This window comes from Argopecten irradians, chromosome 3 (genome assembly GCF_041381155.1).
Source record: "Argopecten irradians isolate NY chromosome 3, Ai_NY, whole genome shotgun sequence".
NCBI classification, from domain to species: Eukaryota; Metazoa; Mollusca; class Bivalvia; order Pectinida; family Pectinidae; genus Argopecten; species Argopecten irradians.
In genome coordinates this window covers 13,118,257-13,134,403 of record NC_091136.1, presented here as the reverse complement: position 1 = coordinate 13,134,403, position 16,147 = coordinate 13,118,257, and the positions used below count along the sequence as shown (strand labels likewise).

General features: G+C 35.1%; 2 protein-coding genes across 2 annotated transcripts; one reads left to right on the top strand and one right to left on the bottom strand.

Moving 5' to 3' along the window:
• Positions 1-639: 639 nt before the first annotated feature.
• Positions 640-4,650, bottom strand: LOC138317592 (SAYSvFN domain-containing protein 1-like). Its single transcript, XM_069259368.1, has 2 exons — positions 4,214-4,650; positions 640-1,772 (listed from the first exon to the last, which is right to left on the bottom strand). The coding sequence occupies exons 1-2, from the start codon at positions 4,316-4,318 to the stop codon at positions 1,359-1,361; spliced, it is 519 nt and encodes a 172-aa protein (XP_069115469.1). The 5' UTR covers positions 4,319-4,650; the 3' UTR covers positions 640-1,358.
• A 3,948-nt stretch (positions 4,651-8,598) lies between these two features.
• On the top strand, positions 8,599-12,584 carry LOC138317589 (uncharacterized). The gene is made up of 2 exons (XM_069259365.1): positions 8,599-8,935; positions 10,658-12,584. The coding sequence occupies exon 2, from the start codon at positions 10,782-10,784 to the stop codon at positions 11,694-11,696; it is 915 nt and encodes a 304-aa protein (XP_069115466.1). The 5' UTR covers positions 8,599-8,935; positions 10,658-10,781; the 3' UTR covers positions 11,697-12,584.
• Positions 12,585-16,147: the final 3,563 nt, after the last annotated feature.

Genomic DNA, 16,147 nt, shown 5'->3' with positions numbered 1-16,147 from the left:
TGATGGGTAGATCCTTAAATGCAATATGCACAACGTTATCTAGGATCTATGTGGAGTCTATACATGTGAAATTTGAGAAATATCTAATTCAGTACTTTCTGAGAAATAGCAGTAACAAACTTCAACTATCATGAGGGCTATCTTGTTGACCAATTGATCCCCAAAATGCATTATTATGCATAACTAAGGTTCTAGGGTAATCTTCATATGAAGTTTGAGACAGATCCCTTCAGTACTTTCCAAGAAATAGCGGTAACAAGATGGAAGGATGGACGGATGGACTGCCACACAGGCAGACTACACACCACTGAAGAAAGGCAATTTGAAATGATGGTGGGCTAAAAAGATACAGTACGTTCAACAAAAAAGTGATAACAAACTTTCAATTGTCAAAATCCAAGATGGCTTCCTGTCGACCATGTTGTTGTCTGAATGGTCCCAAAATGCAACATACACATTATGGCATCAAGGGCAACCTGAACCTATATAACAGCATGTATGCAGCACTTTCATAGATATAGCTATAAGCTCCAATTGTCCAAATTCACGATAGATGCCTGTCAGCCATTATGACGTTCAGTCGATCTTTAAATCCAATATGCTCAACGAGGCACAAACAGAAACCTTTTTTTCCGAAAAAAAAACCAATTTATTCAATGTAACATGTAAATAACAATATATTTTCCTTTCGCAGGACTCTCACACCATTTCCACATTTCATTATTTTATTTTTAGATAAGCTTACATCACTCTCTCTTTATTACATCTTATTCACCCACTTCCGTTCAATATCAGGAAATGAAAAAAAAAAAATCATATTGTTAATACACTGATAAGAAAAAACTATATCAGGGGAGACAACTCTTTTGTGAAAGAAATAGAAGGGCGACAACTTTTTCACTATAATTTAATTTGAAATTTAGCATGATATTAAAAAATAAATTGCAACATGTATGTTATGATCTGTTACCGATATATATGTGTATGTATTAATATATATATATTATACCATATACATTGTTGTACCTATTGTACTTCGACTCATTTTTCATATCATTTTTTTTTGAACAACTTTATATGTCTCCAGTTAGGATATGGCAACAGTAATAAAAGGGTAATATTCTCTTGTTTTAATGATTTGTTTGAATACTTATAGTGCTGGGAATCACCCTATTATTGAAGATCGATCATCAGTAACAATGTGGGCTAGTCAACAGAAACCTTCATATGAATATGAGTGAAATATCTCCAGTACTTTCTAAAAAATCGTGATAACAAGAATTGTCTAGGGACAGAAAGACAGAACAATGGACAAAACAAAAGACAACATGGTTAATTTACATTTGTTTGTTTTCAGATCACCTGACTGCACTTGCACCATAACGTAGTTCCTTTTCAAATTGTTCTGCAGTAAAGGTTCCTTCAAGCCTTTCGAAATTTGGGTTAAACACAGAATAAGCACTCAATTTATTTCTCTTTCTTTTCCGATTATGAAGGCTTTTGTAGAGAAAAAACAATCCAGATAACACAACAAAAACAGCACCGAACTGTAGCTCTACAAACAATCCCCAAAGGGCCACCCATAACACACACTTCAGAGTGAACTCTACAATTGTTACTTTATCCCAAACTCTGGGCTCTGGAATATCGTCCTCCATAACATCATCTTTTTGCTGCTGCTGCTGATCACTGTCATCTTTAGTTATCAAAGCTGCTGATGATTCTTCATTTTGAGATTCCTTCTTAGACTGAGATTCATCAATTTGAACAGTCTAAAACAAACGCAAAAGGAAAAATTATAAAGAAAAGATCTCAGAGGGATCTTGGCATTTGAACAGTCTAATACACGTGTATACAAGAGAGAAAATAATTATGAACAAATGATCTCGGAAGGAACCTGGCACTTGGTACATAACAAGAGATACCAGAGGCATATCTTAGAACCCAGCAAAGAAAGATCTATGTACGACAATAGGCCCATGGGCCTCAACGGTCACCTTACTTTCAAAACAAAAACATATAAACACTATCTTGATCCATCAGACTCTTGAAGCAAGTCAGTGATTTAATCAATTTGAATATTTGATTCCATCAAATCTGTGAATGACTGAATTCAGTCATCAAGTGCAATACACACAAAGGGTCCATGGAGAGACTAGATATCCTTTGGACGGCCGTAACGTATTTATGCGTAATTATTCATTTGCCCCATTTCATGCACCCTTCTGGAGCCCCACTGAGACCGTTGAAAACTAAATACTAGTTTTTTGAAAAGGAGATGTTCATCCTATACAGCATGTCAATATCGATTCGGTCATTGCATTAGTGACGTCACAAATCACCATTGAACATGCCCAAATAAGTCAAAAATTGAGGTCTGAAAATTCGGATTTTAGTGTGTGCCCGGAAACCTGTCGTTGTGAGCTTAATTATCGAGATACAGACATGCAGATGGGTCTTAAACGATAAAAGAGATATCAAAGTAAGAGAAAATAGGGAGAAAGGGAAAAGGAAGGGGAAAATAGCACCGATTTCAAAAAAACAACAACAAAAAAACAAGTCCCACGCGCAGGTTTAGGTTTCTGCCTCCCATGACCCATGTGTGGTGACCTTTAGGGGACTTCCGGTGACTGTTTTTGCTTGTTTGTAGTGTGTACTGTTTGTTATCATCGTGAAAAATGGCATCAAACCGAAATCTAGATGCAAACTGCTTTCATAGATGGCCCTACTATCAAAATTGAGTCAAGTTTCCTGGCCGGCTGTCGAAAGGATATGAAATTTAAGCCCTTCAGTTATTTCTGAGAAAAAGCAGAGACAAAATCAAACTTTGGTATCAAACTCAAAGATGACGGTCTATTGGCCATCATGTTGACTGATTAGTTCATAAAAGCAATATCCACATTACATGTAAATTTAGTGTCCCTATAGGGGGGCCTACATAAGAAATTTCAGAAAGATATCTTCGGAACTTTTTTCAGGCTGGGGGGTGCAGCCCCTTCATTTGTACAATTTTGAACCCACTCCATAAGAATGTTACCAATGCAATAGTGAATATGAATGCTTTCCAATCAATGATTCAGATTGGGGCTAAATTTAGGTCATTTTACTAGTAATGTACAAAAGGGGTTGGGGGATGGTCAGCCCTGGGAAATCTCTTAGAAAAATACCAGAAACATACGGGAAATACCAGGAAATACCTGTCTGGAACTTATATTGTTCCTCATTTAGACATTTACATAAACAACTTCAATGAATATACAGCACACTAAAGCTTTTTGCGGATGGCCATTACCTACAAACAAATATACAGCCATTTACAACAAGACCTACATGCAGCAGCACATTGGGCACAGGCCTGGCTTTTGACTTTCTACCCTGACAAATGCAACACCATCAACATCCCAACTAAACGAAACAAAATACACCAAAATCACTCACAACTAAATCATACATTAGATCAAGTGAAGTCCAGCAAATATGCATCACACGACAACACAACCATTGCTGCGACAAACACATTAACAACATCACATCAAATGCTAACAAATCAATAGGTTTCCTTGAACGTAACATAAAGGAACATGAACCTAAATAAACCTTGAAAATTTATTATGTGCAGATACCTGGGAATTATTTCATATTGGAGATCCTAAAATGTGGGTAAAGTACAATTTACCGTCAATTAGTTCCCCCTTCTGGTAATTGTGACGTCATCTTTTGGCGCGAATGTTGTTATGTCATAATAAGCGGAAGGTGGGAATAATCGACAGTAAATTGGACTGTACCAACATCCTTTTGAGATCTCCAAACTTATGTACATGTACACAAATGTATTATCAAATATGTCAAGTAAAATAATTAAAAAGAAAATTCCATATTTCTATATTTTCAGTATATTTTCTCTAAAATAAATATAGATATAAATAATAGCATTATCTTTTGGTGACCTTCTGATATACTAGTGCGCTCTGCCCCTACACCAGACATATATCTGTCATACAATGTAGTAATGTCTAAATAAGTCTATAGTGTTAGGGCCAGATTATTTCGAGCTATACGTTTTTGTCTACTTGCCTTATATGTATCTTTTATCCGATGAAATAGGTCGATTATAATACAATTAGATATTGATGCATATTACCAGAAATATATTTCTGAGATAAACGTTCGAGTATATTATTGACAGAATGGCAAGCAGCTGTTCAACATGTACCTTATTTCTTCGAAGTAAGTGTGTGATAAAACCAGAATGATTGTTTTCTTGTCTTGCAGTCTCTTTTGCTTTTCTTGACCGATACTCGGCGAGTTTGGCCTCCATCCCTATTAACTCGCACAAACAATGCAATACATTGTAATGTAGACCTACTTGATGTTGTTACATGTGGAGGCCATGGGCCTACGTACTCTAAAATCGGAACTCCTTGGATGTAACATGATGTACGATAGTTACTTCCGAGGAGTTCCGTAGATGTAAATCTGGCATTTTACATTTATCAACTAGTTTCGTATTTTTTGCGTTTTTTAATGTTATTTAGGTTCCTTAACTTAGTAATAAGTATTACCAAAGATATTGAATTTTATAAAAGTATAAAACCATTCGTGTAAGTCAATGAAAATCGCTAGATTTAACTTATTTCCGACGTACGTACCAGTACATCTGCGTGGATTATGTATTTGTAAAGTGAAAGTATGGGACAAGGAAGTAATTCCAACTGTGTGGACAAAACAAAATTGTCAAATTTTTCGAGGCGATCTGCCCCTTTATCAAAATATACAAAACGAACACGATTACATAATAGGATACGAACAGTAATGCGGGACAAAGCAAGCACAGATATTAAAGTGAAAGTAGAAATACACAGAAAGTAAAATTTGTGCTTTTATGTTAGTCTATGCCTACAGGGGGCCAACTCAATGAAAATGGATGTTGTCATTCATTTTTGTATTTGGTGGATGGAAACGATGAAAAAAAAAATCACATGACTGTCATATATACTCATCATTCCATCCTCCAAATACAAAAAAATGTATGACAACGTCCATTTTTCATTGAGTTGGCCCCTGTAGGTCTATGCCTTATTAATTTAGACCATGTGTACACTATGGTGAAATGGCTATTTATATGGACAAATACAGACAAATATAGTTGACAAAAGATACGTAGCTTTCATTGAATACTTCAAGAAAGAAAATTGTGTCGTCTTTAGCTACAATTGGTGCCTATTACTGTTAATGGAGCAAAGAAATGGTTATAAAAGCGTTTGTATGCATTTTATCGTATTTGTTTTATATCAATTACCAGCTACTATATAGGCAATAAAACTGAACTACATGAAACATCAAATTCAAAGGGAGACTTTATTTTTACATACACATATGAAGGCCTTTCTGAAAATTTTATACGGCAAGTGTACAAATACGAATTTGAGTGTACAAGTGTGAAAAGATTGGTAGTTATGTTTGTTTTGGGCAAAAATATCATGTAAATAAATGCTTGTATACGCATAAAAAAATTGGAAACCTACAAAAAATATAGAAAATTGTGCCCGTGTGATTTTCGGAGGCACTGTTCCACTAGGACACATAGGGACCAATTAATACCCGGCCGAAAGGTATAGCAGACCGGGTACGTATTTTCGTTCTATCATGACAAAATCCAAATAAAGCCCTAAACGTCACTCTAAAGCTGTCAAATGGTTGAAAAATTAAGTATTTTCATCTAGGTAACCACGAAATTATAAAATCCAAATTTAGTCGCCTTTTACTATCATACAGCGAGGCAGAAGGCGCAATTCTTACATCCTTCAATGAAGGCGTTGCTTGAAATAAGCGCATAAATCATGCTTAAATCATTTTTAAAAACCTGTTTTAAACATGGAAAAACAGCGGATGCTTTATGGAAAGATGATACCATTAATTTAATATGACTTAATTTATGCACGTGACCTATATAGCTAGTCAATGTGACCCTAGAATGTTATCACCTTCAGCAGGTCATGTCAAGATCCACATGCAGTACTAAACTTCAATCTCAAGCTTTCAAATCGTTGAACAATCTTAGTTTCCTGCAAAAATATTTAATTTGAATTTTTATGCTAAAATAGAACATATGCTTAATTAGGTCACTATGACCTACTTCTTTAATTTTTCATCAGTTTTCTTAACTGAGCTTCACAAACCCAATATTTACATGCAGAAACTGCAAAAAATATTATCTCTATTCTAATGATTAATTTACTGGGACTTAAACAATGAAAATGTGAATTTTCAGACAGAAGTTTTTACAACTTAGAAAGCATTTTCCTCACAACTTATTATTTACATAAATATGCATGTACAATATAATATAGTTTCATAACATTTTCATATATAAACGTAGAGACATTGATGTGGTACTAAATGGATAGTGTAATACCAATTTATGCTTATAATGTATTTATTCATTTTAGATTTAAGACTGTTGATGAAAGGCTGTTCTCTGACATCTACAGATAAACTGTTACATAACCTAATGGAAGATGGAAAGAAGGACTCACAAGAAGTAGACAATCGAATATGTAGTACTGTATAATTTTCGTTGTTCCAGACAATGTCATGATTTACATTCTCCTACTCTTGGAGGAAGAAGATTGAACGTTTGCTAATTGCATTCTCACAGATAATGGTTGTAAATGTGATTCTTTATATAGAGATAATTTACTACAGAATGATGGCATGTCGGTGATAATTCATGCTGACTCGCGTTGTACTTGTTTCAGTTTATTTACATCTGCCAGAGAACAACCATCACATACCTCACGCACTCCAACACAGACAACACAAATACTCTATGAATTCGGAATAAAGTGTTCCCGCTAGATTTTTTTTTCTTAACGCTGTTACCTTTTACATACAGGTTTTAATAGTTTCTTCTATGTGTAGAGACCATTAAGCATTTGAACTAAAAACCACGCCTAAAGGTGGTATGTTTTTAATTTATTATCAGTAATAGATCATTTTTTGTGGATTGAGTAATAATAGTCATGAACATTGTAATTTGAATATTGGTGTAAACTCATGAATATCAAATTGCACTGAATTATGTCAATTTTTTAATGATCATGTTACCCATATTATTTTGCATTGTGATAAAAATAGCGAAATTCATGACGAGTACTGGTGCTTTTGGGTGAATAATTTTGGATTAGAATTCATGTGATCACTTCATAATTTACCAGAATGAGATTTTGATTGATGTAACGCCTTGTTGGGTAAAGAATTCGTCTATGATTTTTTCAAACAGTGACTTAGATTAGTTTAGATTTTTTGTATAGGCTCCTGAAAGCATGTGATCCTTAGTGCTACGATTAAATCTCAACTAGTTACTAATTATTAGACTTGAACTTGTACATATTTTGTAAATATCTATTTGCTATTTTCTTGATAATAATAGTCTCTTCAACATATCTTGGCTATGTTACACAACTGTTGTTATATATTGTATTGGTAAACTATGTATATTGATTTTCGTGGAAAATTTCCTTATACAGGTACTTGTATATGTATAAACTAATGTATCAGACCTTACCTTAGGAATTATTATTGAATTGTAGATTGTTGTGCTGCTTTTTAAATTTAGCAAAATACCGGTATACAAAAAATGGAACATATTTCAGTTTAGCAAGTCCATAGGGTTCTGTTCATATCAATGTTACCAAATAATCATGTTATTATGTTTACTCATGCGTATAGCATGTAAAAGGGACGTTTGTTTGACCTTTCATACACACTTTTTATCAACTGAGTTATGTTTATTTAAAGTTATATGTGCCGTAACAGGGCAAAATAAAATGCTTTTTTCTTCATTAATACATTGAACACCAAAAGGTTTGGTGAATTAAGCTGTGAAAAATCATTCAAATGGCTTCAGATGCCTTATAATCATTAGCCACAACACAGACATTATGTACTGTAAAATGGTTGTTTTTATGCCTTACACTGAAGATATGTTTAGATGGAAACATACCTGCAGAAGTCACTTTACAAATACTAATAACACTGAAAAATGTAAACCACAATTATGCTTCATGGTCTGACTGTATTTAAGGTGTAAATCATATAATGATTTTTGGTAGTACTGCAAACAACCATTTTCAGCTCGTATTTGTACTCGTAAAAACCTATGCACTGAAAATACTGTAATTTTCAAAATGTTGGTAACTTTTAGTAATGGATAACATATTAAAAGCCCTTCTTGATTCGTGAGTATGACAAATATGGCACATATAACTTTAAGTATAGCTATATATAAACATACACAATATCACTAGGTTAAAAAACCTTAAATGTCGTGCTCTGCATGCACCAGTTGTAAAGGTTAGCTTACACTCATCCAGACGACACGCTGTTATATGTACTATCACTTTTATTTACTGATGTTCTGATTGTGTTTTTGTTTGTGTTTTGAAGCCATTTGTAACCGTCAGTAAGATAGAATTTTGTTTGTTTTCTGTATCTTGATAAAGTTGAAGGTCGTTTCGATATTTCGGCAATATTTTGTCCACACTGGTAGAATGACGTCTACATAAGGTATTCATACCTGGGATACACAGCTGCTTTGTGGTATTTATGCATGTATGGATACACATACACAGAGAGGTATGTACACAGGTATATCTATGTACCGCGATAAACACAGGTGTAGCATTCCTGTGTACGGACGTTCCACACAGGGATCTATAGAGCCTGCTAAGGTTAATCATTATTTGAGACTTTGAGTTATATATAGATAGCTACTAAGGTGAATCGACTATCGCCTTATAATTGCAATTGACCGACCTTATCGCTCAGCCCTTAGCGAGACGTCAACATCGTTACTTGAGTAGTTTATTCCAATTGTTGATATCTGTTTTCCTTCACTACGCTTTCAATGTTGGACTTATACTGCGTTGGAGTGGTGAGTAAACCATTTTATTATTGAATTTGAGTTGTTATTAAATGTCATTAAGTCACATATTTTAATATGTAGAGGAGGTGATAGTTATATTAAGTTATGCCGTTGTTGTGCCGTGCTCACGACACAAGGACAGTTTTTAATGTGTAATTCATCACAAAAAGTTACCAACATTTTGAGAAACACACATTTCACATTTTACAATGATATTAGTAATTGTAAAGTTATTTCTTCAGATATGTTTTAGCTGATGCCATGGCGCGGCGTCTGTCGTCCGTCCGTCCGTCCATCCGTTCATCAACATTTCCTATGAATTGCTACTAGCCATTGGGTTCTGCGTGGATTGTAACCAAATTTGGCCAGAAACATCCTTAGGGGGAGTAGAGTTTGTTTAAATTTTGGCTCTAACCTTCCGGGGGCAGGAGGGGCGGGGCTAATAGGGCAATATAGGTAAATCATTAAACTCCTACTAGTCTTAGAGTTTTGCATGGATTGTAACCAAATTTTGTCAGAAGTATTTTCTGTGGAAGGGGAATAGAATCTGCATAAATTGTGACTCTGATCCCCTGTAGCAGAAAGAGTGGGGCCCAATAGGGGAAATAGAGTTAATTCTTTAAAATCCTTCAGAAAAGAAACAATGATCCTGTTCTCAGAACATTACATACATGAAATGTGCTTAAAGTTATATGTGCCGTATTTGGGCAAAATATTGACATGTTATGTTTTCTTCGATAAACTATTGAAAATCATAGGATTTGATGAATTAAACCGTGGAAATCTATCAAATGGACAGACAAACATGTATGGTGCATTATAAACATTACTTATAATACAGAGTTTATGCACATAAAAGTTCTTGTTTCTATGTCTTATGCATGTTTAGATGGAAACATATTAGCAGAAATCAGTTTACATTAATAATAACAATGTAAAAATGTTAAATAAAATTGTAGACCACATATTGGCTTCATGGTCTGACCATATGTACTCATTTCACTGCACTGTAAATGTAAATATAATGATTTTTGGCAGTAATTTCAAAAATCATTTTCATATCTTGTAAAATGAAAACCTATGTATTGTAAGTATTGTGATTCTCAAGATGTTGGTAACTTCTTAATGGCGAATAACATATTGAAATTTCATCTAGATACGTGGGTATGAAAAATCCGGCACATATACTGTAACTTTAAAATGGCACGTTACTTACACATACTTGCAATGTAATGGTGACTAGTAATGACTATATCTAAATTATTGAAGTGCGGGGTTCTCGGTAATCTTCTCAGGTTTTACTCCGAAACAAAAACCAGATAATAAAATACTCTGTTGGGGATTATTGGAGTGACAGCCGAGGAAACTAGATATCTTCTCTATACAATGCCGGTTGTTTTTAAATGTTGACTTGCGTCTTATTTAAGTTCGTAATGTTTTAAGAAATAATTGGTGATATCACTATCAAGCATTTGTGTTAAATGCATGGTCCTTGCTTAAATCTAGCGTAGAATTATTTAAACTAGGCTAACATCTTTTACAAAATGGTATGCTCAACATAAATACATGCATACATTTGTATATATATATACCTGTATTTGACAGATCATTGATTCGTAGCGAACTCGGGTTATTTAACAGATCCCAAAATATTCTTCAGTGATTGAATAGCGTTACAGGAGTCGTTTAGTCTGTAATCATTATCATCGAACTATGTTTTCTTTATTTTAGGAATTTGAAATGTGTATATGTTTTGGCCGTACCGCAAAGCTGTACTAGAAGTCAATCGAAGTCATATCTGGGATATTGTCACAATGGTAACGATCTAAGTTCTGACAAAGGGAAAACTGAAGATATGGCAGAACAGCAGAGACCAGTGAACACTAGGATTAACAGACCTAAGTCTAGCTATGTGCGGAGAACAACGACTTATCAGAGTTTTAATGACAGTGACGATGATTCACGATCTCAGGTTCGACCAATGTCACGTTGCGGGGTTCGAAGCGGTGACCCTCGGAGTCGCCGAATGGTTCTAAAAGAAACCTATTGCAATCAGATTGAGGAAGTCTCTACCAGTAAATATAATGACGAGAATGCATTTGTAAACGATAAACACAAAAATATGCGGTGTTCACCAACTACAGGTTTAACCCGACAGCGTTCACGTATTAGAGGATTTTCTGATACCAGTATGGTCACTGATATATCCTCCTCCTTGTCAAATACAGACTCAAAAAATAACTGTCAAATACAGGAGCAGACGACAGTCCTTACAATAGATCCCACAGACTCTCCAATACAAAAACACCGAAGGCAGCAACTCAGATCCGCGCGGTCCAATAGACCGACATCTGAAAACGTGTTCTTAATGCGACATCAAAAGGATGCTCGCCTGTCAAGGCCTAAATCTGATAAAACTTTACTGAGTCTATCAGGGAATAACAAAACTCTCTTGTCTATTGACACTAGTCCCAACCAAGGGCCGATAACTCCTAAGACATGTCAAACCCAACAGGGTCCAGTGCACGCGTTAACACCGCAACAGAGATCTCAATGGGACTATTGTGACAGGAAACCGCAATCCAGGCCGGTCTCTAGAAGGGGTTCATTGCGTGCTGAATTCGAAGGGCCCGTTAGGGGCTCTACCAAAAACATGTCTATGTATGGGGGCAGGTCAAAGGCCATTGGGCTAATGACACTTCCGCCGTTAGATCCAGCCGTAAGTCAGCGTACAGAACGCGCTCTAGTAGCAGGAGAAACGTGTGCTTAGGTTACGTTGGACAACGTCACGGAAGAAACATGTGCTTAGGTTACGTTGAACGACGTCAAAGAAGACGCATGTCTTTAGGTTACTTTGGACACTGTCATAGAAACATGTCGCTTAGGTTACTTTTGCAATCACCAAATGAGAAACGTGTCGCTTAGGTTACTTTGGACACTTGCTGCTCATCCAAAAGTCACAACAAAGTGTTCCCGGTTTGAGTTTCAAACAAACAAGTGAAATTGAAAGTTGAAGATAATGTAAAGAAACTGACTGTTTACTTCAGACTTGATATATGATGTTTACTTTTGGAAAGATGGATACCTTTACCTCTGGAAATCCCGAAAAAAATATAATAATAAATGCACAATATCCATTTATGGAGAATTCAACCATATGACTAGTGGGAAATTAATTGAACTGACTTCATTTTCTAAGACTCCGACGGCATGATGTGTTGGTCTGGGGTTGATGTAATTCGTATAAACTCGGTGGAGTTCGTATAAACTCCCCACAAAGTCTGCTTGTAAACAGTGAACAATGATCATCGCAATGCGAAGTCATGTGATAATTACTGCGACTTATACAGTGAAATGGTGAAAGTTTATTTACCTATATGGATGAAAAGATAAGGTACGTGATATCACGTTTTTTCGTGACAAGTTCCTTATTTTGGAATAATAGTGTTTCAGAAAATGAATAAATAACTATGAAAAAGATAAGGAATGAGAAGTGACATGTCAATAAATATATGGATGCAAATGCATTGTGGTAATTGCATCAAGAAATACTAATGAAAACAGTCATATACACAATGAGCAACCAAAGAATAAAATATGTTATTTCTGAAAACGGAAAGCGTCATGTAAGTATGTTAATAAAGATAATTGCAGATTTTCAAGCTATTGATATTCTTATTTCCAATATTAATACGATTTCCATATTGAAGTATGTTATTTGTATGGTAGATGTACTCCAGAACACCGTTCTTATCAGTTATTATCTCTCGTAACTAAGCAACGTAATCACTTTGAACCTTTCCCCTCACAAATGCATATCAGACTAGGATTAATGTGTCACCCCGAACATAGGCTAGGCTGAGGCTATCGATTTACAATATAAACACCACTTAAGTACCACATGAAACGAAAGTGTCACAGAGAGTGACCGAAAAAAGGCAAGTATTAGATGAATGACTGAAAGAACATGAATGATATGGGTTTTTTTTTTTTTTTTTTTAAAAACGTTCGTTTTTGATTCCTTGTTAAATTGGTAAAATTTATGTGTCTATTTAAAATGGAGCCTCCTTCAACACGTGGTTTTGTGTATATAGAAACACAGTTTCATTTTTGCACTTACTTAGTTAAAATACACGGACATACATTTTTTTAGTAAGCGTCATTGAGATCGGACATTTTGTTTCACATGATGCATTGGTACACATGAAGCCGAAATGAGATAAAGGTTTTGGTGCTGAAATACTGTTACAACTGGTATTACTTTTCACATTAATATAGGATTACAAGTGTCGTGATGGGTATGAATAATTATTTTAAGGACGAATATGCTGGATTATGATAACTACAAGAGGCCCAATGCGCCGAAATTTTCCTGGTTAAAAACCACATAGACAGAAGACTAACTTGGTCAGATCAAAGGCGCATGCATTTTATTTTAAGAAAGATATTAGATTAGGTGTCATGGTAATATTCTCTGATCTTAAGGCTGGTAAATTTGTCTACAATGGACCGTGATTAGCACTACCTACCATACTTTAGCGGCATATCATTAAAAAGTTATGCCCAAATTCCCAACGTGACCGCATTTCGTTGTATTTTGTAACCATATGACCTTTAAACCCATATGCTTATGAAATTTTGGACACGGGTAGCTAGTTGTTTGGGAAAGTAACAGAATCTGGCGATGTTTTCACATTGGGAATGGGTGATACGTTAAATGAAAGATTATTATTTCCGAAATATTGTCGCCCATAGTTTATAACATGTAAGATGACATAACTGATTAAAGCTAAAAAGGGTGCCTTCGGTCACATTGCTTATAGTTGCCAACCCTGATAATATATTATTATCAAGACATATTGTCAGATTATTTCTCAGTCTGCAAATGCCCGTGGTCAGATATCAGGCATCTTAACTTTGGTGAATTCAGTTATGGTTGACTACGGTATATACCCTACATAGGTGGGAATTGACCGAGATTGCTCACTGTGCCACCAACTAGGACACCTTGCTCGTGCTACATGTACAACTCTCCAGCCTCTCAAGACGGCGGGCGCCTTAAAAAGGTGCTTAGCGGATTGATAGACTTGTTGAAAAAAGAACGCACAAAAAACATCAACCACTAAAAGTATACTTTTATTAACTTTGTTCAAGGTAAAGAGTTGTGGGGATATAGGTCAATCGAATTATATGTGATGTTTATTATTTTTACTATAATTGCTATTGCTGTTGTAGATGCCCGAGACCAGCCAGTATTATAACTGCGGGTATAAGAGAGGTAATATTCATCAGCGATAGAAATTATATCAGAGATTTTTGTGTTAGGGCAAAAATTGCTGGTGGGTGTCAGGGCTATATATAATTAGTGTAGTTATTAGGATTTAAAACTATAAGCGCCTATAGTCTACCTTCGTAAGTACATGTATCAGTATATTCCTTGTAAATATATGTCCTTGTAGATATATCTCGCCGGAAACCACATTATAGTTCCACACTACAGCTACGATTGTTTATAGACAAAATATTTGTATAAATATTATACCTATGGTCATTACGGTCAATGGTGGTCAAGTGGCCGTATTATATTGTTGACCACCACGAACACTGGTCCACTTTTTAACGTGATCTGTTTAAACTACAATGTGTTAGTGTGAAAGCCAATATTTATGTTGAAAATTAAGTTGGACATAGCGTCGGACAATGTCTGTATTTGACCTAGTATACTATGGTTCTGTTTGCAGCGATATATTGCTCTGTTAGACTTGTAAAGTAACAATTGGGTATATCCTGAGATACTAGTATAGATGGAAATTTTAGTATTGATTCAGGAGCAAAACTGATAGCATCGAAATGGTATATATTGAATAGAAATATATTTATTTCGAGTAGTTTTATTTAGTAATTGAGTCAGATACATGTGCTCTGCATTGGTAATATGTTTTGGGATTCAGAATCATGTTTAATGCAAACTCTCGTTTATACGCCGTCGCGTATATTATTAAAATATTATGCATGGATTCGCTACAAAGGGTGAGTTCTAGGTGCAGTGGATCGATCAGGAATGCCTCGTCATGAGATAGACGATTTTAGTTGGCCTTAATTGGACGAACAAAGGGATTTTGATTAGTCAGTCTCATTAAACCTCATTGTCTATAATATATTTCCTACCAAGACATTGTTTCGTGTCCAAAACATGGTCTTATCAGTCGATATTGATATATACGTCTGTCAACAGTTTTTGTAAGCCATTCTTTTGACTTTTTTCTGATGTTCCAAGTCTTGTTTACATCGTCTTTACAAACCAGTGAGCCGCAGACCTATTGTCTATAGCACTCGGTGACTTTATCACACGCGAAGGTAGGTTTTGGAACTTCCCGGTGTTACCACAGTTTGATTCCTGGAAATAATAATCCACATCATGTACCAGTTGATAAAGTTGTAAAATTGGAGCCGATGTTCTTTTAATAATTCGAGAATTTCCTAGATAAAATAAAGGTCATCATTTTGGTGACGATTTCCAGCAGTTTGATATTTTATTTCATTTGAAAGAAAGAGGTCATTTAACTTGGAGAAAAAATCATGTAATCACCGGATTTTTGTGACGACAAGCATTTCGAAATAATAACAACATTTTCACACATTGCCAACTACATCGGTATCTCAAAGAGATGATCTAAACAACAAAGCATATACCGTTAATAGCAGGACAGTCACGATCAAGACCCGTTGGTCTCCAGATATAGTTTATACTTAGAAACATTGAAGTTATATATAACGTTGAAACAGTTGGACAAGTATCCGATCTTTGATCTAGACCACCTGTGGTGAGTTCAAGTAAGCATTGAACGTCTTTCAGTTGGTATTCATAGCAAAATGCTATCTGGTCAGCGGCAAATTCCATGAAGAACTTTATGTTAAATTTTCTTCTATCCAGTTAGCATTCATATAGACTATGAATGCAAACTGAAAGAGTTCTAATGCTTATTTTCATATTTGATAACAATTTATGGTAAAATCTCAAGACATTTTATGTTTGTTATGAATAAACAATTCGTTCACAATGTCTGATGAATGCCAGCTGCGCTTAGTAAGGTCATATATAGGGACTGCAACATGTAAATGAATTGATATAACCTATGACTAATTATTAGACTCATTTGGGATTATGATGAAACGAACAGTTGTTAAGTCCCAATTTTGATTCAGAAAGTTTGATAAATG

Excerpts from the sequence above, each read along its gene's own strand:
- LOC138317592 (XM_069259368.1), bottom strand. The coding sequence starts at position 4,318 with ATGGAGGCCAAACTCGCCGAGTATCGGTCAAGAAAAGCAAAAGAGACT. Across the intron at positions 1,773-4,213 it reads ACTTACTTCGAAGAAATAAG|ACTGTTCAAATTGATGAATC; the intron begins GTACATGTTGAA and ends CGTTTGTTTTAG.
- LOC138317589 (XM_069259365.1), top strand. The coding sequence starts at position 10,782 with ATGGCAGAACAGCAGAGACCAGTGAACACTAGGATTAACAGACCTAAG.